Source organism: Triticum urartu, chromosome 1A (genome assembly GCF_056163025.1).
Source record: "Triticum urartu cultivar PI428250 chromosome 1A, HENAU_Tu73, whole genome shotgun sequence".
Taxonomy (NCBI): Eukaryota; Viridiplantae; Streptophyta; class Magnoliopsida; order Poales; family Poaceae; genus Triticum; species Triticum urartu.
The window spans coordinates 15020581-15046777 of NC_141873.1; the positions used below are offsets into that span (position 1 = coordinate 15020581).

General features: G+C 42.4%; 3 protein-coding genes across 3 annotated transcripts; all 3 read right to left on the reverse strand.

Moving 5' to 3' along the window:
- Window positions 1-620: 620 nt before the first annotated feature.
- On the reverse strand, window positions 621-7634 carry LOC125536223 (phosphatidate cytidylyltransferase 1-like). The gene is made up of 8 exons (XM_048699436.2): window positions 7534-7634; window positions 3802-3958; window positions 3589-3663; window positions 3403-3489; window positions 1589-1717; window positions 1438-1494; window positions 1055-1138; window positions 621-948 (listed from the first exon to the last, which is right to left on the reverse strand). The coding sequence occupies exons 1-8, from the start codon at window positions 7632-7634 to the stop codon at window positions 844-846; spliced, it is 795 nt and encodes a 264-aa protein (XP_048555393.2). The 3' UTR covers window positions 621-843.
- Window positions 7635-10357: 2723 nt separating this feature from the next.
- On the reverse strand, window positions 10358-14134 carry LOC147988407 (disease resistance protein RPM1-like). Its single transcript, XM_087544159.1, has 2 exons — window positions 11234-14134; window positions 10358-10725 (listed from the first exon to the last, which is right to left on the reverse strand). The coding sequence occupies exon 1, from the start codon at window positions 14026-14028 to the stop codon at window positions 11251-11253; it is 2778 nt and encodes a 925-aa protein (XP_087400285.1). The 5' UTR covers window positions 14029-14134; the 3' UTR covers window positions 10358-10725; window positions 11234-11250.
- Window positions 14135-22438: 8304 nt separating this feature from the next.
- On the reverse strand, window positions 22439-24732 carry LOC147988408 (disease resistance protein RPM1-like). Its single transcript, XM_087534778.1, has 2 exons — window positions 23919-24732; window positions 22439-23580 (listed from the first exon to the last, which is right to left on the reverse strand). The coding sequence occupies exons 1-2, from the start codon at window positions 24730-24732 to the stop codon at window positions 22439-22441; spliced, it is 1956 nt and encodes a 651-aa protein (XP_087390904.1).
- Window positions 24733-26197: the final 1465 nt, after the last annotated feature.

Sequence of the window (26197 nt, forward strand, 5' to 3'; positions counted from 1 at the left end):
AGAGTCGTCCCTGACATCCCCAGCCGGTCATCCTGAACTAACTTAAGAATAGTCCTGCACAAGGACATAAACCATCCCATATAATACAACGTAGTACTTAGTCGCACAAACTTCAAGCATGCATACACACTCTGCAATCATACAGAACTAGTCTGAACATGTCAGATGCCCAAATAGTCATTCTCCAAACAGTGCATCCATCCCTTTCAAAATACCTCTGCAGTATGAATTTGCAATTTGGGTGTTGATGCAAATGGCTGTATTACAAACAAATAGGACATGCAAAAAAGATGTAACATCGAACAATTTGCCACGCCACATACTAGTCAAACTTAAAAGGATGTTTGACTTAGGACAAACCTGGAACTTCATATATTTTGAATGAATCAGAGAGAGTAGTAGTACATACTATTAGTGTAGATGAGAGTGGCAACGGAAACATGCAGGCTTTAAATATTTTGTGTGCAGCTCTCCAACTATTCGATATGGTCCAACAAACAAAGTGAGGGTTTACAGGAATATAAGCTTTCCATCTCCGATTATGAAAAACGAGCACAACGGGCAAATTAACAAATCAATAGCAGGGGGAGAATAAAAGCAACACAAGTTCACAGCGAATCAAGCACCTAATTAAATTAGTTAGCCCTATCAACCACAGTCCTTACATCCATTCTGTACAATGTTTTCGACAAGGACACCATCACTCCCATCACAAGGGTACAGAGGAGCTACAACGACGATGCTGTACACGGTGAATCTAGAGCTACATTCATGGCGGCGAACCGAGCGAGCGCTCAAATAGATACATACACAGCCAGCCTACTTTCTTGTGTTGTGTGCTTTTCATAAGCAAGCAGCGAGTTTATGAGCTTTGCATAAGTTGCCCAACATCTCCCCGAGTTGCTCATACAAGTTTCTCTGCTCCTCGTATGTCAGGTTTCTTAAGATCTGGATGACGGCAAAAAAGAAGGTAGAATGTGGCTCGATGAGAACCACGATGAAAAGGGTAATAATAAGATCAACCGAAAACCAACAAGGTGCTATAGATACGGACCTGATCCAAGATTGCGTCAACAGAGAAATTGTGGGGCGAGATGAACGATTGGTGGTATATGTATGCAAAAACTGCCATAACCATCTGGGGAAAATGTACAAGAATAAATGTTATTTTCAGCTAAACTGCACAGGCTAGGAATATATGATATATATCGAATCATAAACATGCTCATTCAACTTTGCATAATCAAGTCTTCTCAGTAATTTCCTCTTTACTCTAAACAATTACCTTAGACATTTACGTCAATAAGTTGGTTCACAATTGAGTTACTAACCACATGCTTCCTCATAAAAATTAAGGCGCAAGTAGAACCAAAATATTGAGGTATATGCATATATATGTTCATAGCCAGCATGTAAATGTTTTTTGTAGTGACTTACTTGACAGTCCATTCGGTCAGTGATTCCACCATGCCCAGGTATACTGTCGCCAAAATCCTATAAAATTTGAAGATGTTAATGGAAGTAAAAACTGTCTAAACTCCATACTTTAGTATTCCCAGAGACAGCAACATAATGAAGTTGTATGCACCTTTATTTTAAAAGCCCTCTTGAAGCCACTTGCGAAAAATCCACCAAATGGTGCGATTATCGATGCAAACAAACCAAAGGCTAAAGCATGCCACTGCTCGGGCATTAGGAACACTTCTTTCCACGGAAACTGTCAAGAGACACAAGTAATCAGATAAAGTTCATGGCTAAAAGATCCATAAACTTCGGAAAGATGGTACAAAACCAATAAGGAAACAACTAGGTAAAGTAAATAGATCAATTATCATGATGAAGTAGCATTAATTCATCAAACAGGGGGGATTTGGTGGATACGGAAAAAGAATAGTCTGTTGGTTCAGCTGAGCACTTGGTCACATGTAAATGACGTGATTATGCTTGTCTTGACCCTTCAAGGACCAATATGGGATAAACATCTTCATTGGTCATTCAAGCACTAGATTTGACCTTACCCAAACGCCCCGTGGTTTTAATTAACATGGCACCTACATGTTAAACTTCCCTAATGTAAAATGCTGCTTGTCAGACACATCAGCAGCCACAACAAGTGCGCTGTTATTAACCTTGGTTCACATTTCCACATCGGGATAATTACTGTTGGGAGGAAGACAGATACGGCTGAGGCCTATATGGACTGAGAAATAGCAAATACATCGCATACTTTTTCTTGATTGTCAAACACAGTGTTGACCCTTTCCAATTATCAAGAGGAATCTATACCATAGAATACCAGTAATATCACTTCTAATCTTCAACTGACACAAGACTGAGACTAACATGTCATGGACACCAACTATTACCACAGATAACTCCATAACTCCTGAGAGGCTAAACACCATCTGGATGCAGGACCTTCTCCAGATTCTTTCTTGTCGCCGCTTCTGCCGTGCTCTGCATAACATGGCACCTCCCACCATCGATTTTGGTTATTGGCTGATTCTGCTGATTGGTTAAAATGCCAGACTGGCCACGAAGAACGAAGCTGGAGTAAATCGACTCAAGGGGGATGATGTGCCTTGTCTTGGTGAAGAGTGAGAGCTATCAACCAAACAGTTTTGGAGTCGAGATCTGTTTTTTGGACTCAGGCAACGGTCGTGACGGGAGGTGCGCCATTACTAAGTTTGACATAGTAATGGCGCACCTATGCAAAGTGCGTCATTACTAAGTTTAACCAAGATTTGACCCAGTCATACACATAGTTATGGCGCACATTGTAAAGGTGCGCCATTACTATGTCAACTTAGTAATGGCGCACCTATACAAAGTGCGTCATTACTACTCCCTCTTTCGGTTTATAGGGCTCAAATCTGAAATCTCATCTACCAAGACAGATAATGAGTGGAGGATTATATCTCATACTTTACGAAACTACCCAAATTAAACTAATGCATTAATGTGGATTAATTACAGTGCATGCATGCTTGGCCACTAGATGAGTAGGAACATTGCATGCATTGGTGATTTCATTTTTAATTATTGCATGCAAAGATTTAATGCCCCTCGGAATCTCAATAGGAGATGGAGATGAGCCCTTTAAATTGGGAAAATGAAAAATTTGAGATAAGCCTTATAAACCGAAAAGGAGGGAGTATGTGTATGACTGGGTCAAACCTTGGTCAAACTTAGTAATGATGCACTTTTCACCTGGTGCGCCATTACTGTTTTGATTACTAATGGCGCACCTACACATGGTGCGCCATTACTATTTAGTAATGGCGCACCACATGTATAGTGCGCCATTAGTGTCCATATTGGCTATAGCTGTTTTTCTAGTAGTGTATAGTAGAGAAAATAGTATTAAAACTAACAAATTGAAAAGGATATCTTTCTTCTTACCCAATTTGGTGCCCAATCTCCCAGATAATAATGCTCTGGCTTAAACATAGGGCCAGGATCACACTGAAGCCACCCTGTTGACAGGTCCTGAAAATATTACCAAAATACAAACTAAGTATAAAATCAACAGCACACCAATTTGCTAATACAACTAATAGTCACATTCTGAAAGAAACAATAAGTTGCCTTTCTTGGGCATGTAATCCACTGGAAGCGACCCATTACATTTGCTAAGTGCAAAATAAGTGAAAGTGAATAATGCTATTATAAATAATTACAAATGAAGCATCCGAAATCATTTTGTGCATCAAATGTGTAACATAAATTATTATTTACAGATTCAAGCCCTTGAAGGTACTAGTAATCTCTCAAGTGCATAAACCTGGGCTTCCATCTCACCAGGAAAGCAGAGATGATGGTTGTCACCAATGCACCAATAAAGCCTTCCCATCTTTTCTTTGGAGATAGCTTGATCAATGGTGTTCTCCCAAGAAAGAACCCAAATAAATAGGCAGCAATGTCATTGATCACAATGAGTGAAGCAGGTAGAAGAAACCTGTACAAGCATAGCATTGAAGATGTATGGAGTTTGTCAAATGCACAGGCTAAAATATCAATAGTTACTCGCTTAATTAACATGCATAGAACCAAATTAGGCAATTTTTCAACAGTATATATTACTTATCAATGTGCTATTGTCACAATGTAGCTTAACTTAAGTCCGATAAAATAAAAAACAGATATAGCAAGGCACAAATATCAAACAGCAACATGCATAGAGTCAGGGTGTTATGGTGTTACGTATCCATCATCGTGTGGCCAGACTCAGGGTGATTTGATCACGGGGATGCCGGAACACGGTAACGAGAAAAGAGAACAATACCGGTAACGAGGTAACTGGCATAGTGGACAAGTTGTTGATCCACGGGGAGGCCAACATGTCTCACCTCGGGTATTTGTAACATATCGCGAAGCAACAGGAATAGAACACGACAGAGGTTCACTTGAATATTCGTGTGGGTATAGGGGTCAATATGGGTGTCCACGGCTTCGATGTTGATCATTGATCGGAAGGGGTTCCTGGTCATGTCTATACTTCACCGAACCTATAGGGTCACACGCTTAAGGGTCATCTATGTGCTGAATACTAGACAGGGAGTCTGAGAGAAAGTCTCTGGAAAAAGTTTTCGGAGACAGCGGAAAAGTTCCGAAGAGAGAGGTCACCGGAAGAGTTCCGGTAAAACTGAAAAGTTTATTCAGGGGATATCATTAAGTCAAATTGGTTTCGTCACATGCCTGATAATTCTTGGAGGGTACCAGAATCATTCTGGAATTTTCCGAGATGAAAACCGGAAATGTTCCGGAGCTGCCGGAACCGCTTCAGATGCTTTTCGCACATGAAAATCACTAATTCAGAATTGTTCTGGAACGCGTTGAAAATTATATTAGTGGGTATTTTAAATGTTCTAAGCCCACATAAATATTTTTAGTTCGAACAGACGCTGAAAAATGTTGTTGTGAATAGTGAAAGTGCTTTTTGGATATTTTTGGAAAACCACCTTTTGGGATATTTTCCAAAAGGCTTCTAGAAGGGCTTGGGGACCAAGGAAGCCCCACATGGGGGCCCCTAAGGAGTGGCCGGCCAAGGGTGGAGCTCCTCCATGGAGCTCCACATGGCACCCTCTTTCCCTTTTATATACCCTTTGTGTATGACATAAAGTGGGGGCACTTTTGGTATTTTGAATACCCATCCTACCCCTTGGTTTTCCTATAAATAGGAGGTGAGGGGGCTGCCCAAACTTCATCCCTTCTCACATACACATGCCATTTGACTTGTCTGGCTTCTCTCTCACTCCCCGCGAAATAGTTTCATAGAGCCGAAAGGTTGTCTGGGTTTCGGTGGGAACTAGTTCTGGACGGCGAAGCCCTGCCGAGTAGATGACACTGTATGTGTGCAACTCTGTAGAGAGATCGTAGTTTCGGTCTTAGTTTGAGAGTGCCTCTCGAAGGGCTGTCCGTGCGACCGTCCGAGTTTCGAATGTCCTCCAGAAGGGCTGTCCGAGTGACCGTCCGAGTTTCGGAGGTCCTCCCGAAGGGCTGTCACCGACACCATCCGGGGGACTGTCCGACTGCCTCCCGGAGGGCTGTCCGAGGGGCGGATGATGGTATACATCCTCACGGTTGGGAGGTTGTAAATCCTAGCTGCGGGGATCTGGACCGCCGATCGTCATCGACTCTACTTTCGCTGCGCTACAAGTCGGTAACAAAAAATATCAAACCTTGTATGCAATCTCCATAGTGGTACTGGGCTGGTGGTGTGTAGGTCGGAAATTTTTTGTTTTCTGTCGTGTTCCCCTACATGAAATACGTTGGCGAAGTCACTCTCAAGAACACTCTAGTTCTTCTTCTGGTATCCACGTCAACTTGATGGGAATCCTTGGAGTTGTAGTTGAACTTGATGAAGTAAAGCTTGATGTACTCTTGGGAACCCACTTGACCATGGCCTTAGGAGCTTCTTCAAACCAATCAATCTCTTCTTGAAGTTTGTCCTTGTCTTTTAGCTTGTGGTCTTGTGGTGGAAGATCATCTTGAGCTTGTGTTCCCTTAAAAGAAGTGGGGCCATACTTCTCATGTTGAGGAACAAACTTCATCTTCGGGTATTGATCTTCTTCCCATTCAACTCCATTGGCATTGAACGTTCGTTCAAAACCAACACTTTGATTCTTCCAGTGCCTTCCTTGCTTGCGTACAATTTTCTCAAATTGCTTAATTCCGGCAAGGCTCTTGTAAACACCTTTCTCTATAATTCCCTTCAATAAGCTATTTTCTTGCTCGGGTGTAACTTGGCTAAGAGAATCCTTAGTGGAATCAAGAGAACTACTAGAAGCAACAACATTGGATTTGACATGATTATTGTTACTACTAGAAGAAGAATCTTTCTTGTTCTTATTGCTAGATTTTACTTGAGGCATATAAGTAGCCAAGAGTAAACATTTGGCAAGATATGAAGAACTGTTCTTTCGAATATCGTCATTGATAGCTTTAAGAAACTCATGCTCTTGCTCTAAATTTAGCCTCTCGAAGCGTAGCTTCTCATGAGTTCTTAGAAGTTCTCTATGATCTTCTTGAGTTGTTTCATGAGCTAACTTAAGAGCATTCAATTCTTTAGTCAAGCGCTCAATCTCCTTCATAGCATTGTCATTCATTTCCTTTTGATCATTATGATTACTAGCATTTTAATTATAGCTCACATTACTAGCATTATCAACAAGTAGATCATCATCACCAAGCAAATCATCCTCATCACTATTAAAGTCAAGGTATTCGGGGTGTGATACCTTAGGACCTTTTGCCATGAAGCATCCTCCAATTCCCTCATTTGGTGAGTCAAATATGTCATAGGAGTTGGATGACACTAGAGCAACTCCGGCAACACCTTCATCTTGAGTGTCTTCGGAGTTGGAGTGATAGCTTCTCTCGGAGTAGTTGTCGGAGTCAGAGCCGGAGACCCATTCACCAACATGAGCTTGATGTCTTCTTTTTGTATAGCTCTTGGATGACTTGTCCTTCCGTTCTGAATCTTTGCTTCTTCAAGAGGATCTTCGTTCATAATGATCTTCTCTACTCCTTCTCTCCTTATGAGGTGATTCATCTCTTTGATATCTTCCTCTTGATGATTCTTCTCTTTTCTTGTGAGGTGTCGTACACTCATTGGAATAGTGTCCGGGTCTTCCACAATTATAGCAATTTCGTTCTCGACTTGATGATCTCTTCTCATAGTGTCTTGAGCTAGAGCTTCTTTCTTTAGCTTTGCTCTTGTAGAACTTGTTGAATCTTTTCACCATTAGACTTATCTCCTCATTTGAGACTAGCTTGTCACTTGAACTTGTGGGAGCATCGGTTGAGGCTTTGTAAGCACCACTTGATTTGTTGTGTAGCTCCTCTTTATCCTTGAGAGACATCTCATGAGCGACAATTCTTCCAATAACTTCCGTGGGCCTGAGATCTTTGTAATTTGGCATCATTTGGATTAATGTGCACACAGTATCATATTTTCCATCCAAAGATCTAAGGATCTTCTTGATGATGAATTTGTCGGTCATATTTTTTATGAGAGCTAGCCTAGAGTACAGTTCGGCGACTCCTTCACCATCCTTCCTCTTGAACTTGTCAAGTTGACTTTGAAGCACATCCAACTTATATTCCTTGACGGACTTGGTACCCTCATGCATATCAACCAAAGTTGACTTTGAAGGAACCTTGTCTATCCCACCATGGCCATCGCCCACAAAGGACTTGCCTCACTTGGGTAGATCTTCACGAAGTAGGCGATCTCCTTGCCCTTACAAACTTCTTGGTTTAACTTCACATCATGTCGGAGGCTCCCAAGCGACACCTAACCAATCTAGGAGACACCACTCTCCAAAAGGTAATAAATGGTGTGTTGATGACGAACTCCTTGCTCTTGTGCTTCAAATGATAGTCTCCCCAACACTCAAACAGCTCCTCACGGATTTGGCTATGGTGGAAGAAGAATTTGAGTGGAAAGCAACTTGGGAAAGGCTAGAGAACAAGATTTATGTGGTAGGAATGGGTCACCTTGATCTCAACACATGGGTAGGTGATTCTCTCTCAGATCTTGGTAGGTATGAGTGTAGGCACGATCTGATGGCTCTCTCTCTCTCTCTTGTGAAAGAGTGGGTGGAGGGGTATATATAGCCTCCACACAAAATCCAACCATTACACACTATTGACACAACTCGGTGAGACCGATCAGAAAGACTCGGTCAGACCGACTAGTTCAAAATGTGAATGTTAGGAGTCTCGGTGGGACCAACTGGAACAAACTCGGTGGGACTGATGTGCAGTGGCTAGGGAAAACCACATCTCGGTGGCGCCAATTGGTTTATCTCGGTGAGACCGAAATAAAACAATAGAGCAACAGAGAGTTGGTCAAGCAAACTTGATGGGACCGATTGCTATCTCAGTGAGACCGAAATAAATGCAACATGTAACAAAGAGTTTGCAAGGCCATCTCGGTGAGACCGAAAGTCATATAGGTGAGACCGATTTGTTAGGGTTTCTGGCTATGGCTATGTCATATGAACTCGGTGGCTCCGGATGAAAGTGAATCAGTGGGGCCGAGTTGGAGTTTAGGGTTTTGACATATTTGGATGGAGAAGTTGATTGAGGGTTTTGGAGCAATATCATTAAGCATTTTGAGCAAGCAAGCCGTTAAGCAACACCTCATCCCCTTTTAATAGTATTGGCTTTCCTATGGACTCAATGTGATTTTGGGTCACTAAAATAAAAATGAAGAGTCTTGAGCTTTTGCCAACATTTGTCCTTAGCATTTTGAGGGGTTCACATGTCCAATACATGCCATGCCATTCATTGAACTTCCTGAAATATTTATCTTGAAAGGCTATTAGTTTAATGAGCTATATGTTGTTATGAATTACCAAAACCACCCGGGGATTAGTTGCACTTTCAGTTTCTTATTTGCAAATGGACATGTTTTCAAATGTGTTGTAATCATTCTTCTATTATTTCCATACTAGATCTGGATAACTAGAGTACTGGAATTTTGAATTCTCTTTACTTCTATCACATAAATAGGATGTTCTTGATTGGTCACTACGTATAGCACATGGTATGTCAATCTTGTCACATAAAATTATTATTTTAAATGAATGTGGTTTTTGTTGGTTATATTGTCGAGCTAAAAAAAGATCTGTCCAAGCTTCTACTTGGTATATAATTTTGATTTAAATAAATAAATTCCCATATTTTCAATCTCCACAGAACACTGTACTACTAATGTCTGAAAGTGAATGAGCATCCTTGATGTAATGATTTTTTGATGTTCAATTGCATGCAAAAAACACACATGTAAAAAATCTAGCCATGCAAATGCGCAGGTAACACTGCTAGTTGCATTTGATAACAAGAGCCACAGGCCACAGCTGATCTTCTTACATGGCATCTTCGATCGTAGGCAGGAAAAAGAAAAGTCCAACTCTGATTCAATGGAACCCCCTGCCGTGTTCTAGTTGTTGCATATACTAGCGCAACCCAGTCCCGTTGAATGCTACTTGTACGCGCGACAAGGGGCAACGAGTGGAAATTGCAGTAACACTGACATTGCCATGTCTGAAGAATGTCAACTGGACACTGTCAGTTACCCAATAGATGGGGGCAAAAGAGTCTCCATTCCAACTCCACCAATGCTGATACGCTGTCAGTTACCCAGTAGATGGGGACATGAGACTGAAGCTGCTATTGTTGTCACAAACTGCCTTCCTGGTCGTGCACTTTGTTATTAGAGCAACAAATAGAGTAATTTCAGCTAAGTTTAAAATAGGATCCCTTAGAAAAATCCGGGATGGATGGATATACAGGATCTATTCGGGCCGGCAAAATAGCGGTTATTTTGCCGGATGGCCCGGTTTACGGGATAGAGATGCTTTAAGTCGACTGAAAAAAAACGTTTTGGTCAGTCGATCTATTTCGAGCCATTGGATGCAAGATGAATGGCGAGATCAACTTCTTCAACCTCCTAACACCCTCCTGTTCATCTCTTTCCTGCAAACCAGCCCACGTACCACAGGCCCAACCGCCTGCCTCCGTCCGCACCGCCCTCCCCTCAACCGCAGCCCCCCGCCATCTCTCCCCCCCCCCCCCCCCCCCCCCCCCCGCACACCCACCCACCCACCTAAGATAGATCGCCGGCAGCTGCTTATTCAAAAATTCCACTGACCCAAATTGTAAATTCAGGCGACTTACATATAGCTATTGCGTTAAAATATACAATAGTTTGTTTGTCTATTACTCTTAGATGCAAATTCGGGTCGAAAGATCACTGAACGACCGTGACAAGAAGAACAACTATATTTCTTGTTGGAGAAACAAATATACTTTTGGACAACTTTATGCTATTTTTCTTCAAAAGAAAAGAGGAACATTGCATTATGAATGAATATTCCATCAACATCACTGAAAGCTAACATGAATACAGCTCAGCTCCCCAACTTCATTCACTGAATTCAGTCTTAAATTTACAGCAATATAATTCCAGATTGAGTTCGCAACAGCATATGCCTCAGTAATGATTACAGCTTAAGATAGATTAGAAACTGAAAATCTATAAAGATGGATCCACAGCTGTTGAGCAGAAATACACATCACAGCTGATATTTGCCTTCCCGAACCCGACCCACAGCTGACCGTCTTACATGTCTTCAATCCAAGGAATAGCCCAGATTTTCATTGAGATTATGATCCAAGTGATCAGAATGTGCTTGACATGCTACAGCCCAGGATCTGACAACAATAGCAAAAGACTCGGTCAGTCGGCCAGGGGAGTGAACGGATCTCTGTATATTTGTCAACGGTAGAAATAGGACGGGCAAGTGCGAGTCAGCCTATTAATTTAGGATACGTATGAAAGGCACACATTGATCAGTTTTTCTATGACAGACTTTAAACGAAAGAGCATGCGTGCAGGAGGAACTAGAAGTTCTATCAACAGCGAACACATATGACTCAAACTTGAGTCAACGGGGACTTGAACACAAGCGGTGTCAAGCACACATATCCTAAATACAACATAACATATATTTGCTTGCTTCTTTCTATGACAAATCCTACTAGTTACCGGCTATGTAGTTGCATATCTCTATTTCTAGTATAGGTGAGGAAGATACACACGAACATGGAGAAAGGAATCACGTTAACTAGCTTTAGTAGACAAACTCGTAACTAGCTACCAATTGCGAATTTAACTTCAATATTTAATATACGCACGAAGGATGAAACACTGAACACTAACCTTGTGAATAGCGATGATCACCTAATCCTTTTCCAAATTCCTTTTTGGCTCAATTCCACTGTAACATTCCTTATGTGGCTAATCTTCATTACATCTTCATTGCATTCATCTGAATCTCTCTTCTGATGGAGTTTCTCTACTAGCTCTTCTGATGTGTCTTTCAGAAGTAATTTCTCAAGGGCTGCAAGGTGTTGGATGCCATCTGGAAGAAACTTTAGCTCAGGACACTCTGTGAACCATAGCTCGACAAGGTTTTGCATTGCGCCCTCCTCTATTCCCACTTGGTTGAGTTGTGCAGCACCCCATATGTGTAAGAACCGAAGTTTTGGAAACGACCCTGCATAAAAATCCAACCTCTTCCCTTCAAAAGCCTGCACTAGCTCAAGGGTGCTTAGAGCACGTAACACACACAGACATGAAAAGGTTCCCTCATCAATATTGGAGAATGCCAGGTACAACCGGGTGACGCTATTAAGAAGTGACCAGGAAGAGAAAAGTTGAGGCATCGATGTTTTGTTTAGCTGCCCTGTTAAACCAAGCAGAGAAAGGGTTGGAGGTAAATATAGCCCTTCCAGCCGCAGCACCTCATCCTCAGCTGCAGCCCCAACATCGAGATGAATAAGATGGCTCATTCTGGTGATAGCATTGCCCAAGTAAGAAGAGTGTTCGCTTGTCACGTTGCAGACACCGAATGTTCTTAGCTCTGTCAGAGCTCCAACTTCACGCAGAAACTCTGGACTGGCTTTGATGGACTGAAGAGCCCGCAGTCCTGCCAAGTGATGTATACCACTAGGCACCTTGACCCCACGTGTTCTTCCAATTTTTGATCTGCTGGTAGTAAATGCACGCAAGCATCTCAATTTTTTAAGTTTTACAACACTGTTTGGCAAACACGTCAGCTTAGAATGCACAGCATCCAAGACTTCCAAATTTCGTAACCTCCCCACTGCTTCAGGCAGGCTTTCGAGATTGGTATCTCTAAGACCCAAATACCGCAGACTAAACAAGCTAAATACTTCATTGGGCAGCATTTTGATACAAGTACCTTGCAGATCCAACATCGACAGCAAATTCGAAGATGTTAAGATAGGCTTCAGCAAATCAATATTGATATACCTTCCAAAAACATGGAGTGCACGGAGTTGTTTTGCACCAGATCGGCTCAGTTGTTCAAGGTTTTCCCCCTGGACTGATATGCGACGTGCACCCTCTATAGAGAATGCCCCACTACCATAGCCATCATAAAATTTACCAAAGCACTCCTCCTTGGCTTTATTCAGGGCAAGAAGTCCTATGACATCATGCATCTGGCAGTGTTTCAGTCGTCCGGCATGATTCCTCTTCACAACCTGTAATAGGCTTCGGTTCACAAGCTCAGCCAAGTATCCCTCTGCCACATCCTCCAATGTTTTGTTCTCCTTTTCCCTAATAAACCCTGCCGCAATCCACTGCCTTATTATCCTTCTCCTCTTTAATACATAATCTTCTTGAAATAGTGCACAGTGTAAGAAACAATTTTTCAAATCATACGGGAGGTCCTCCAAACTGACTTTTAGGATCATATGAGCATCAGGGATCACATCTTTCGTCAACTGCGAATCCAAACCCCTGTACACATTCTCCCACTCAGCGGAAGTTGGGGGTTTGCAGGATAGTAGGCGGCCAATGCATGCAATAGCAATAGGCAAGCCTTGACACTTTGCTATGAACTTCCAAGTCAGTTCCTGCAACTCCAATGGGCACTCTTTACCATCATCATTCCAAAATGCTCCTTTGCAGAATAACTCCCAGGAATGATGAGCTTGTAGCGGTTCCAAGTGAATTGCAGACTCCCTAGTTGCCAACAGTGACACTTCATGCTTTCTTGATGTGATAACAAATCGGCCGGTACAGTTAGACGTTGGGAAGACATTCCTTATCTCGGACCACACGCGCGCAGCCCAAACATCATCCAGGACCATGATGAACTTTTTACCTTGAAGGTAGTTGTGGATGGACTCTGCTAGGTCTCTCATCTCAATGTCGGCAATGTCGACTGCGATGCCGAACTGGGCGGCGATTTTCTTCAGCAGACCCTCAATACGGTAACTCTCTGACACAGTTACCCACGCTGCCGCGTCGAAATCCACTTTCACAGTGTTGTACACATGAGCAACCAGAGTGGTTTTACCAACACCAGGCATCCCCCACACCGAGGTAACCTTGCTGCTGCTCTGCTCTAGACCATGACCACTACCACCGCTGACGGTCAGCCACCGTATCAACCTGTCCCTGTTCTCCTCTATCCCCACAAGGTCCTCATCCCTGGTGAAATGCAAAGATTGACCTTGACTCGTCGATCTGGCAGCAGAAGCAGATATGCCGATGACGGTGTAATCATTCTTCCTCCGCTTGGCATCCTGTAGCTGGGCTTTGATTTCTTGGAGCTTGGCCGCCAGGCGACGCCAGGTCTTGATATGCTTGAGCCGCTTCTTCATCTTGCCGATGAACCCTCCGTGCTTGCAGTCCTCCATCTTGTAAGTGAACTCGTCAACGACGTCCTCGATCTGGAAGGCGAGACCCCTGATCTCGCTGATGAAGATGCAGGTGGTCTTGTCGGTGTCCTTGAGCCGCTCTGCCTCCTGCAAGTAGGCCTGCATGCTCTCCAGCTCTGCCTTGGATTCGCGGATCTTGCCGAAGAGGCCTCTGAGGGCGGAGGCTTCCTTGCCAAGCAGCGCCCCACCAAAGATCACCGCCTCTTTTGCCAGCGTAGTGCCCAGCATGACCACCAGCTGCCCAACAACAGCCTCCGCCATGGTTCTTGAGGCTTTTGGTGTGTAAACTGGTTGTTTGAGCGTGCAATTTGGTGGTAGCTTTGCAGAGTAAACTGGTTGTTTGAGCGCTGCCTCTAATGTGGTGGTAGCTTACTCGACTCTGAGCTCACAAATTTGAGTCCACAATTTAGTCTTTGAATAATCAGCATGCATTCGAGACCACAATTTGGTCTTTGAATAACAAACGTGCACGCAAGAACATACTTACACATCAAAGTAGTTGGTCGTTGGGAGCTTAGACTTCAGAGAAAAAGAAAAGGGGATGTGTCCTTGGTGGATATGGGCCAGTGGTCTGCTGTCATCGCATGGCCCTACTAGCCTACCAAGTCAATATATGTACTCCCTCGGTCCAAAGAAGAGTACATATTTGGAGTGCGGCCTATTTTTAGAGGACGGGAAAAATTTATTTCGAGATTTTTGGAGTCCTTTTAATATTTCTTTTCTTTCTTTTTCTGCACGTCGGAATTATTATTTAAAAAAAAGAGAAACCGACTCCGGGCCGTACCCGAGCGGGACTCCGCCCGGGGGGCCTTATAACCCGCCGCCCGCCGCAACAAACCCTAACCCTAGCCCGCCGCCGCCACCGCCGCCGCACCTCGCCGCTGCCCAGCCGTCGACCCGCCGCCGCACCGTCGCCGCGTCGTCGCCGGAGGTAGCCGCGGCCGCCGCCTCGGTTTACGCAAGAAAACCGAACGGTTTTCTTTTCTCTAAACCCTAGATCCGTTATTTTAGATCCGGTTCGGTTTATTTTGGCTGATGTGATATGGGTGCTAGTACTAGTGTTATACCTCATGACTTATACAAAGAAAACATGCATGATATTGCACCTGTTGAGTTAGAAGATATTGATGTCACAATTAAACTTGCTAATAGAGATACTATTGCACCAATTGGAATTGTTAGAGATGTTGAAGTCTTGTGTGGGAAAACTAAATATCCTGCTGATTTTCTTGTTCTTACTTCCCCACAAGATAGCTTTTGTCCCATCATATTTGGTAGGCCCTTCTTGAACACTGTTAATGATAAGATAGATTGTGAAAAGAATGTTGTTACTATTGGCTTGGATGATATGGTTCGTGAGTTTAATTTCTCTAAATTTAGTAAACAACATCGTGAGGAAGAATTACCTAGTAAGGATGAAATTATTGGTTTTGCTTCTATTGCAGTACCTCCTAGTGATCCTTTAGAACACTATTTGCTGGACCATGAAAATGATATGTTCATGAATGAAAGAAGGGAAATAGATGAAGTATTCTTTAAACAGGAACCTGTTATGAAACACAACTTGCCTGTTGAAATCCTAGGGGACCCTCCTCCTCCTAAGGGTGATCCCATGTTTGAGCTTAAACCTTTGCCTGATAATCTTAAATATGCTTATCTTGATGAAAAGAAGATATATCCTGTTATTATTAGGGCTAACCTTTCAGAGCATGAAGAAGAAAGATTATTGAAAACTCTGAAGAAGCATCGTGTTGCTATTGGATATACTCTTGATGATCTTAAAGGCATTAGTCCCACTCTATGTCAACATAAAATAAATTTGGAACCAGATGCCAAACCAGTTCATGATCCTCAACGACGTCTGAATCCTAAAATGAAAGAAGTGGTAAGAAAAGAAATACTCAAGCTTCTGGAGGCAGGTATAATTTATCCCGTTGCTGATAGTGAGTGGGTAAGTCATGTCCATTGTGTCCCTAAGAAGGGAGGTATTACTGTTGTTCCTAATGATAAAGATGAATTGATTCCACAAAGAATTATCACAGGTTATAGGATGGTCATTGATTTCCGCAAATTAAATAAAGCTACTAAGAAAGATCATTACCCCTTACCTTTTATTGATCAAATGCTAGAAAGATTATGCAAACACACACAGTATTGCTTTCTAGATGGTTATTCTGGTTTCTCTCAAATACCTATGTCGGCTAAAGATTAATCGAAGACTACTTTTACATGCCCTTTTGGTACTTTTGCTTATAGACGTATGCCTTTTGGTTTATGTAATGCACCTGCTACCTTTCAAAGATGCATGATGGCTATATTCTCTGACTTTTGTGAAAAGATTTGTGAGGTTTTCATGGACGAATTTTCCGTTTATGGTTCCTCTTTTGATGATTGCTTGAGCAATCTTAATCGAGTTCTGCAGAGATGTGAAGAAACTAATCTTGTCTTGAATTGGGAAAAGTGCCACTTTATGGTTAATGAAGGTATTGTCTTGGGGCATAAAGTTTCTGAAAGAGGTATTGAAGTTGATAAAGCCAAGGTTGATGCTATTGAAAAAGATGCCCTGTCCCAAGGACATCAAAGGTATAAGAAGTTTCCTTGGTCATGTCGGGTTTTACAGGAGGTTCGTTAAGGACTTCTCAAAAATTTCTCGGCCTCTGACTAATTTGTCTTTGATGATGATTGTGTAGAAGCATTTGAAATATTTAAGAAAGCATTAGTCTCCACCTATTGTTCAGCCACCTGATTGGAATTTACCCTTTGAAATTATGTGTGATGCTAGTGATTATGCTGTAGGTGATGTTCTAGGGTAAAGAGTCGATAAGAAATTAAATGTTATTCATTATGCTAGTAAGACTCTAGACAATGCTCAAAGAAATTATGCTAATACTGAAAAAGAACTTTTTGCAGTTGTATTTGCTTGTGATAAGCTCAGATCTTATATTGTTGATTCTAAAGTAACTATTCAAACTGATCATGCTGCTATTAAATATCTTGTGGAAAAGAAATATGCTAAACCTAGACTTATTAGATGCGTTCTCTTGCTACAAGAATTTGATTTGCATATTATTGATAGAAAGGGAGCTGAGAACCCCGTTGCAGACAACTTGTCTAGGTTAGAAAATATTCTTGATGACCCACTACCTATTAATGATGAATTTCCTGATGAGCAATTAAATGTTATAAGTACTTCTCGTAGTACTCCATGGTATGCTGATTATGCTAATTATATTGTTGCTAAGTTTATACCACCTAGTTTCACATACCAGCAAAAGATAAATTTCTTCTATGACTTGAGACATTACTTTTGGGATGATCCACATCTTTATAAAGAAGGAGTAGATGGTGTTATTAGACATTGTATACCTGAGCATGAACAGGAACAGATCCTACGCAAGTGTCATTCCGAGTCTTATGGAGGACACCACGCTGGAGATAGAACTGCACATCAGGTATTGCAATCTGGTTTTTATTGGCCTACTCTCTTCAAGGATGCCCGTAAGTTTGTCTTGTCTTGTGATGAATGTCAAAGAATTGGTAATATTAGTAGACGTCAAGAAATGCCTATGAATTATTCACTTGTTATTGAACCGTTTGATGTTTGGGGTTTTGATTATATGGGACCTTTTCCTGCCTCCAATGGATATACACATATTCTAGTTGCTGTTGATTACGTTACTAAGTGGGTAGAAGCTATTCCAACTAGTAGCGCTGATCATAACACTTCTATTAAAATGCTTAAGGAAGTTATTTTTCCGAGGTTTGGAGTCCCTAGATATTTAATGACTGATGGTGGTTCACACTTTATTCATGGTGCCTTCCGTAAAATGCTTGCTAAATATGATGTCAATCATAGAATTGCATCCCCTTATCACCCACAGTCTAGTGGTCAAGAAGAGTTGAGCAATAGAGAGCTCAAATTAATTTTGCAAAAGACTGTTAATAGGTCTAGAAAGAAGTGGTCTAAGAAACTTGATGATGCATTATGGGCTTATAGAACTGCATACAAAAATCCTATGGGTATGTCCCCGTATAAAATGGTCTATGGAAAAGCATGTCACTTACCTCTCGAACTAGAACATAAGGCATATTGGGCTATTAAAGAACTTAACTATTATTTTAAACTTGCTGGTGAGAAGAGGTTATTTGATATTAGCTCACTTGATGAATGGAGAACCCAAGCTTATGAAAATGCCAAGTTGTTTAAAGAAAAAGTTAAAAGATGGCATGACAAAAGGATACAAAAGCGTGAGTTTAATGTAGGTGATTATGTATTGCTATACAACTCTCGTTTAAGATTTTTTGCAGGAAAACTTCTCTCTAAATGGGAAGGCCCCTATGTCATCGAGGAGGTCTATCGTTCCGGTGCCATAAAAATCAACAACTTCGAGGGCACAAATCCGAAGGTGGTAAATGGTCAAAGAATTAAACATTATATCTCAGGTAATCCCATAAATGTTGAAACCAATATTATTGAAACCATAACCCCGGAGGAATACATAAGGGACATCGAGGAGGTCTATCGTTCCGGTGCCATAAAAATCAAAAACTTCGAGGGCACAAATCCGAAGGTGGTAAATGGTCAAAGAATTAAACATTATATCTCAGGTAATCCCATAAATTTTGAAACCAATATTATTGAAACCATAACCCCGGAGGAATACATAAGGGATACTTTTCGGAACGTTTCAGTCTCCGAAAAGGAATAGGTATGTGGTACGGTAAGTAAACCGACTCCAAAACAATTTTTAAGGCAATATTTCTCCGTTTTGGAATATTTAGAAAAATAAAAAAATGAGTAGCAGTCCGGGAAGGACACGAGGGCCCCACGAGGGTGGGGGCGCGCCCTACCCACCTGGGCGCGCCCCCTACCTCGTGAGCGCCTCGTGTGCCCTCCGGACTCCATTTTCTTGCATGATACGTATTTTGGTCGGTAAAAATTCATTATATATTCTCCCGAAGGTTTTGACTCCGGTATCACGCAAAAATCTCCTGTTCTTGTTTCGAGCTATTTTCTGTCAGGGTTTTCCAGGCTAGGCGTCATGTCGTCTCCCTCCTCCAACAATGGTGAGAATGATGCTTGGCTAATGAAGATAGATCTAAAAAGGGAAGAACCCACGAGGGTCAACCATGATGAAAGGATCAAAAAGGCCACGGAGGATCAAGCCCCAGTAGCAAAAGACACCCTTCAGATCGATCATAACCTTCTTACCCCAACTGAGATCGAAACTTTCAAGATGATTGAGCTAGCTCGTGTTCAAAACAAGTATCTCACACAAGAAAATATTTTGTTGAAGGAGCATATTGTTGCACTCAAGGGCATTATTCGCAAGCTGGGGGACCTCTTACGCTCGATGTGCGATTATCCGCCTCCACCATCTCCTCCAACAAAGAAGAATTGAGTATCTGGTTATGGGCACTCCCCTTGGCAACTGCCAAGCTTGGAGGAGGTGCCCCGGTATCGTATCACCATCACAACTCCTATCTTTACCGTTTTCTTAGTTCGATCCTATTAGTAGTATCTTGATCTAGTAGAATAAAGTTTATGGCATGATCTAGTTTTGAGTTTTGCTTTATGATCCCTCTATGTAATCGAGTCCATGAGTTATATATAATAAAGATTAGTGTTGAGTCAAGGGCTTGATTATTTTTCCATGATCTTGGGTGAATAAAAGAAAGAAGAAAAGAATAAAAGTAACAAAAAAGTTCATATTGATCTTATTGAGAGTAATGACTTCGCATAGAAAGTGTATGATGATTAAAAGTTGTTGGGAGTTGGCAGACATAGCTTTGGTCATTGTTGCAATTAATAGGAAGTAATAAGGAAAGAGAGGTTTCACATATAGATATATTATCATTGACATCTTTTATGATTGGGAGCACTCATTAAAATATGGCATGCTAAAGAGTTGATATTGGACAAGGAAGACGACGTAATGAGTTATGTCTTTCTTATATCTGAGATAAAGTATGTTGTCATGGTTCCTCTAACTTGTTGAGCTTGCCTTTCCCCCTCATGCTAGCCAAATTCTCAGCACCAAGTAGAAATACTACTTGTGCTTCCAAATATCCCTAAACCAGTTTTGCCATGAGAGTCCACCATATCTACCTATGGATTGTGTAAGATCCTTCAAGTAAGTTGTCATCGGTGCAAAGCAATAAAAATTGCTCTAAATATGTATGATTGATTGGTGTGGGAGAAATAAGCTTTATACGATCTTGTGATGTGGAAGTAATAAAAGCGACGGACTGCATAATAAAGGTTCATATCACAAGTGGCAATATAAAGTGACGTTCTTTCGCATTGAGATTTTATACATCAAACCATAAAAGCGCATGGCAACCTCTGCTTCCCTCTGCGAAGGGCCTATCCTTTATTATTATCTTCTACCTTATGCAAGAGTCATGGTGATCTTCACCTTTTCTTTTTCATTTTATCCTTTGGCAAGCTCGGCATGTTGGAAAGAACATGATATATATATATATATATATATATATATATATATAAGTGGATGTAGGGGAGCATGAACCATTATTGTTGACAATATCCTTGAGGTAAAAGATTGTGGGGCAAAGCTATAAGCCTCTATCTTTCTCTGTGTCCGATTAAAACTCTGTAACCACAAGTATCGCGTGAGTGTTAGGAATTATGGAGGACTAAATGATAGTTGAGTATGTGGACTTGCTTTTCAGCCCTGATATAGACTATTTCTTATGTTATGATAAATTGCAATTGCTTCAATGAGTGAGATTATAGTTTGTCGGAGTCCAATAAGGTTTATGATTTATACTTTTGCATTCTGAATAGATCATCACTTGAACATAAGTAATCATATGACAAAATCTATATATGTTGCTGTTATAAGAATAATCATGATGCCTCCATGTACGTATTTTATTTTTATCGACGCTTCTACCTCTAAACATGAGGATATATTTATTGTTATCAGCTTTTTGCTTGAGGACAAGCGAGGTCTAAGCTTGGGGGAGTTGATACGTCCATTTTGCATCATGCTTTTATATCGATATTTATCGCATTATGGACTGTTATTTCACTTTATATCACAATACGTATGGCTATTCTCTCTTATTTTATAAGGTTTACATAAAGAGGGAGAATGTCGGCAGCTCGAATTCTGGTCTGGAAAAGGAGCAAATATTATAGACCTATTTTGCGCAACTCCAAAAGTCCTGAAACTCCACAAAACGTCTTAAAAGGAATAAAGAAAAATCCACGCCAAAGATGAAGGCCAGGGGGCCCACACCCTTCTCACGAGGGTGGGGGCGCCCCCCCTAGGGCGCACCCCCTACCTCGTGGGCCCCCTGGTGGCTCTCCGATGCCCATCTTCTCCTATATGAGGTCTTTCGATGAGAAAAAAATAAGTAGGAACTTTTCGGGACGAGACTCCGCCGCCACGAGGCAGAACCTTGGCGGATCCAATTTAGATCTCCGGCAGAGCTGTTCTGCCGGGGAAACTTCCCTCCCGGAGGGGGAAATCATCACCATCGTCATCACCAACGCTCCTCTCATCGGGAGAGGGCAATCTCCATCAACATCTTCACCAGCACCATCTCATCTCCAAACCCTAGTTCATCTCTTGTATCCAATTCTTGTCTCAAAGTCCGGGATTGGTGCTAGTAGGTTGCTAGTAGTGTTGATTACTCCTTGTAGTTGATGCTAGTTGGTTTAATTGGTGGAAGATCACATGTTCAGATCCTATATGCATATTATTACCCCTCTGATTATGAACATGAATATGAGTTTGTCAGTAATTACGTTCGTTCCTGAGGACAAGGGAGAAGTCTTGCTATGAGTAGTCATGTGAATTTGGTATTCGTTTGATATTTTGATAAGATGTATGTTGTCTAGCCTCTAGTGGTGTTATGTGAACGTCGACTACATAACACTTCACCATTATTTGGGCCTAGAGGAAGGCATTGGGAAGTAATAAGTAGATGATGGGTTGCTAGAGTGACAAAAGCTTAAACCCTAGTTTATGCGTTGCTTCGTAAGGGGCTGATTTGGATCCATATGTTTCATGCTATGGTTAGGTTTACCTTAATACTTTTTTTGTAGTTGCGGATGCTTGCAATAGAGGTTAATCATAAGTGGGATGCTTATTCAAGTAAGAATAGCACCCAAGCACCGGTCCATCCACATATCAAATTATCAAAGTATCGAACGCGAATCATATGAACGTGGTGAAAACTAGCTTGGCGATATTCCCATGTGTCCTCGGGAGCGCTTTTCCTATTATAAGAGTTTGTTCCGGCTTGTCCTTTGCTACAAAAGGATTGGGACACCTTGCTGCACTTTGTTTACTTTTGTTACTTATTACTCGTTACAATTTATCTATCACACAACTATCTGTTACCACTTATTTCAGTACTTGCAGAGAATACCTTGCTGAAAACCGCTTATCATTTCCTTCTGTTCCTCGTTGGGTTCGACACTCTTATTTATCGAAAGGACTACGATAGATCCCCTATACTTGTGGGTCATCAGTGATACCGGCGCACACCACTATTCCTTCTTCGAGGGTGTCGGTGGTAGCCATCCCCTACTTCCCTCCGCGTACTTGGGTAAACCCTAGTACTCGTTCGGGCAGCAGCGTCATCGGCGTCGCATCCCTTCTTGGAGGTGTTGCTTAGTACGCGGTAGATCGGAGCTTCAGGCTGTGATGGTTTGTTTTCGGAGGGCGCAGCGGTGGCGGGTCTTCCGCGCTTTGTCGAACTGCCATTGTTGGCATTTGTTTCTTCTTCTTTTTTTTGGGCTTGATGTGCTGCTCGCCCCAACAATGCGATGTGTACAATGTTGGTTGCTTTGGAATACAAAGCGGGGGAAAACCCTTTTTCGGTAACGTTGCTGCAAATTCCTTGACAACAAATCCAATGTTGACAACAAATTCGAAGAGGTTAGGATAGGCTTCAACAAATCAATATCGATATACCACCCGAATACATGGAGTCCACGGAGATGTGTTGCACCAGATCGGCTCATTTGTTTGATGTTTCCCCCCTGGATAAATATGCGACGTGCACCCTCTACAGAGGATGTCCCAGTAGCAGAGCTATCATAAACCTTACCAAAGCATTCCTCCTTGGCTTTGTTGAGGGCAAGAAGGCGTATGACATCATGCATCCGGCAGTGCTTAAGTCGTCCAGCATAATTCCTTTCCACTACCTGTAGCAGGCTTCGGTTCACAAGCTCAATCAAGTATCCCTCTGCCACTTCTTCCAGTATTTTGCTCTCCTCCTTTTCCCTTATAAATCCTGTAGCAATCCACTGCCTCATTATCGTCCTCCTCTTTAATACATAATCTTCTGGGAATAATGCACAGTGTAAGAAACAATTCTTCAAATTGTATGGAAGGTCCTCCAAGCTGATCTTTAGAATCCTATGAACATCAGGGATCACATCTTTCATCAAATGTGAATCCAAACCCCTGTACACATTCTCCCATTCAGCCAAAGTTGGGGGTTTGCTGGAGAGTAGGCGGCCAATGCATGCAATAGCAATAGGCAAGCCTCGACACTTTGCTACTAACTTCCGGGCCAATTCTTGCAACTCGAATGGGCACTCTTTGTCATCATCATTCCAAAAGGCTCCTTTGCAAAATAATAGCCAGGAGTGATGTGCTTCTAGTGGTTCCAAGTGAAGTGCAGACTCCCCAGTTGCTAACAGTGACACTTCATGCTTTCTTGATGTGATAACAAATCGGCCCGTACAATTAGATGTTGGAAAGACATTCCTTGTCTCCAACCAAACAAGCGGAGTCCAAACATCATCCAAGACCAAAATGTAATTTTTACCTTGAAGGTAGTTATGGATGGACTCTGCTAGGCCTCTCATCTCAACGTTGGCAATGTTGACTGTGATGCCTAACTCGGCGGCTATCTTCTTCAGCAGATCTTCGAGGCGGTAACTCTCCGACACAGTTACCCACGCTGCGGCGTCAAAATCCAATTTCACCATGTTGTACACATGAGCAACTAGAGTGGTTTTACCAACACCAGGCATCCCCCACACCGTGGTAACATTGATGTGATAACAAATCAGCCCGTACAATTAGATGTTGGAAAGACATTCCTTGTCTCCAACCAAACAAGCGGACTCCAAACATCATCCAAGACCAAAATGTAATTTTTACCTTGAAGGTAGTTATGGATGGACTCTGCTAGGCCTCTCATCTCAACGTTGGCAATGTTGACTGTGATGCCTAACTCGGCGGCTATCTTCTTCAGTAGATCTTTGAGGCGGTAACTCTCCGACACAGTTACCCACGCTGCGGCGTCAAAATCCAATTTCACCATGTTGTACACATGAGCAACTAGAGTGGTTTTACCAACACCAGGCATCCCCCACACCGTGGTAACATTGATGCTGCTCTGCTCCAAATCATCACCATCACCACCAGCAGCAGTCAGCCAATGTACCAACTTGTCTTTATTCTCCTCGATCCCCACAAGGTCCTCATCTTTGGTGAAGTGCAGAGCTTGACCTTGACTCGTCGATCTGGCAGCAGAAGAAGATCTGACGGTGTAATCCTTCTTCCTCCGATTGGCATCCTGCAGCTTCCCTTTGATTTTGTGGAGCTTGGTTGCCAGGCGATACCAGGTCTTGATATGCCTGAGCCGCTTCTTCAACTTGCCGGCGAACCCTCCGTGCTTGCTGTCCTCCAGCTTGTACGTGAACTCGTCGACGACGTCCTCGATCTGGAAGGCGAGGCCCCTGATCTCGTTGATGAAGATGGCGGTGGTCCTGTCGGTGTCCTTGAACCGCTCCGCCTCCTGCAGGTACGCCTGCATGCTCTCCAGCTCCGCCTTGGACCGGCGGATCTTGCCAAAGACGTCCCTGATGGCGGCGGCTTCCTTGCGTAGCAGCGACCAGCCGAAGGTCGCCGCCTCTGTCGCCAGCGCCGCGCCGAGCGTCGCCACCACCAGCCCAACAACACCCTCCGCCATGATTGTTGAGGCTTTGAGCTCAGATGTAGAGGATTCTTGCTATCGGAGGAGCAGGAATCTTGCTACTGTAACGGAGGCAGAGGACGAATGGTTTGGTAAGGTTGGCTACAATGTGTAAACTAATTTATTCTAAAACAAAATTCTGCCAAGAAGCTTAGACGCAAATGGACAAATTATTGGACGAGAACTTCAATGTTCTCAGCTAAAAATATATAAGTCTGTGTTGTATGAGAAAAAACAAAAAGAGAGGAAGTGTACAAAACAGACGGCATAATACTTAATTTTTTTGGAACACGCAAATGGACATATTGTTGGACGAGAACTCCGATGTTCTCAATTCATAGGATAGCTCACACCGGACCCCTTTTTTATCCCTGCTTCCAAATTTTATAGTTGCTGTCCACCTCAAACTTTTGGAATGTATTTTGGTAAATCCAAGAATACAAGCAAGAGGGGCACAGGCAGTGGCGGACCCACCATTGGGGCGAGCTGGGGCGGCCGCCCCGGGTTGCCGGCGGCGGAGAATCGCGGGCCCCCATCTACACATGTGCCGATCTGCGGGCTGCGGCAGCGCTGTTCTCTGTTTAAGAATTCAGAAAGCGGTGGCGCTCTTCTCTATTTCCTTTTTAGCGATCGAAGGGGTACGTCCGTACGTGAGGGAGAAAGAGACTTGGGTTAAGGACACTGTCTTGTTTCAGGATGACACTGCACTCATGTCAGTTAAGGGATTAAGAAAAAAGGCATCCAGAATTAGAACTCATTCCATACCTCATTACACGGTGAAATTCTAGAACCAGAATAAGGTTGACGGGTTAGGCATTTCTAGGCACCTAACCGCCTGCAGAACAAATTTTTACATGTAATATGAGATGGCAATCTTAGAACGTAACCGTAATTAATTTGGTCAGTGATACACTGGTATGGTGAATAGCGTTTGTGAGAGACAGCCTGCCCATCTGATATGTATTCAAATAGTATGATACTGTATACAAAACTTGATTTCAATCAATGACAGTCAAAAGGCTACAACAAGTTTTTTCTTATAACAGGAGCACAAATCAGCTACACAATTTCATCACGAAATCACTGAATACAGTTTTAGTTTACAGCAACATCATTCCAGATTGAGTTTCTAGCAGCATATGGTCATGCTCTCAATCTCTCATGAACAAAGTTCACCATGCAAAAGAAAGTAGCTAGGCAACAGAAACTACCACTAACTGGTTGGCAGACATACTCATTGCAAATCAGGATTGTGCGCTGGCAAGCACGCCGACATAGTTCCTTTTTTTTTTCTTTGGAGCTAGGAAATCATCATGCCACAAAAATCAAGATCCTGACCCACAGCTGATCTTCTTGTCTTCGATGCAAATCAGGAAACAGGTCATATAGAGAAGTAGTAACAAGAAAGAACAGCCCAGATTTTCACTGCGAAACTGATGTAACAACTGCAACACCTCTAATG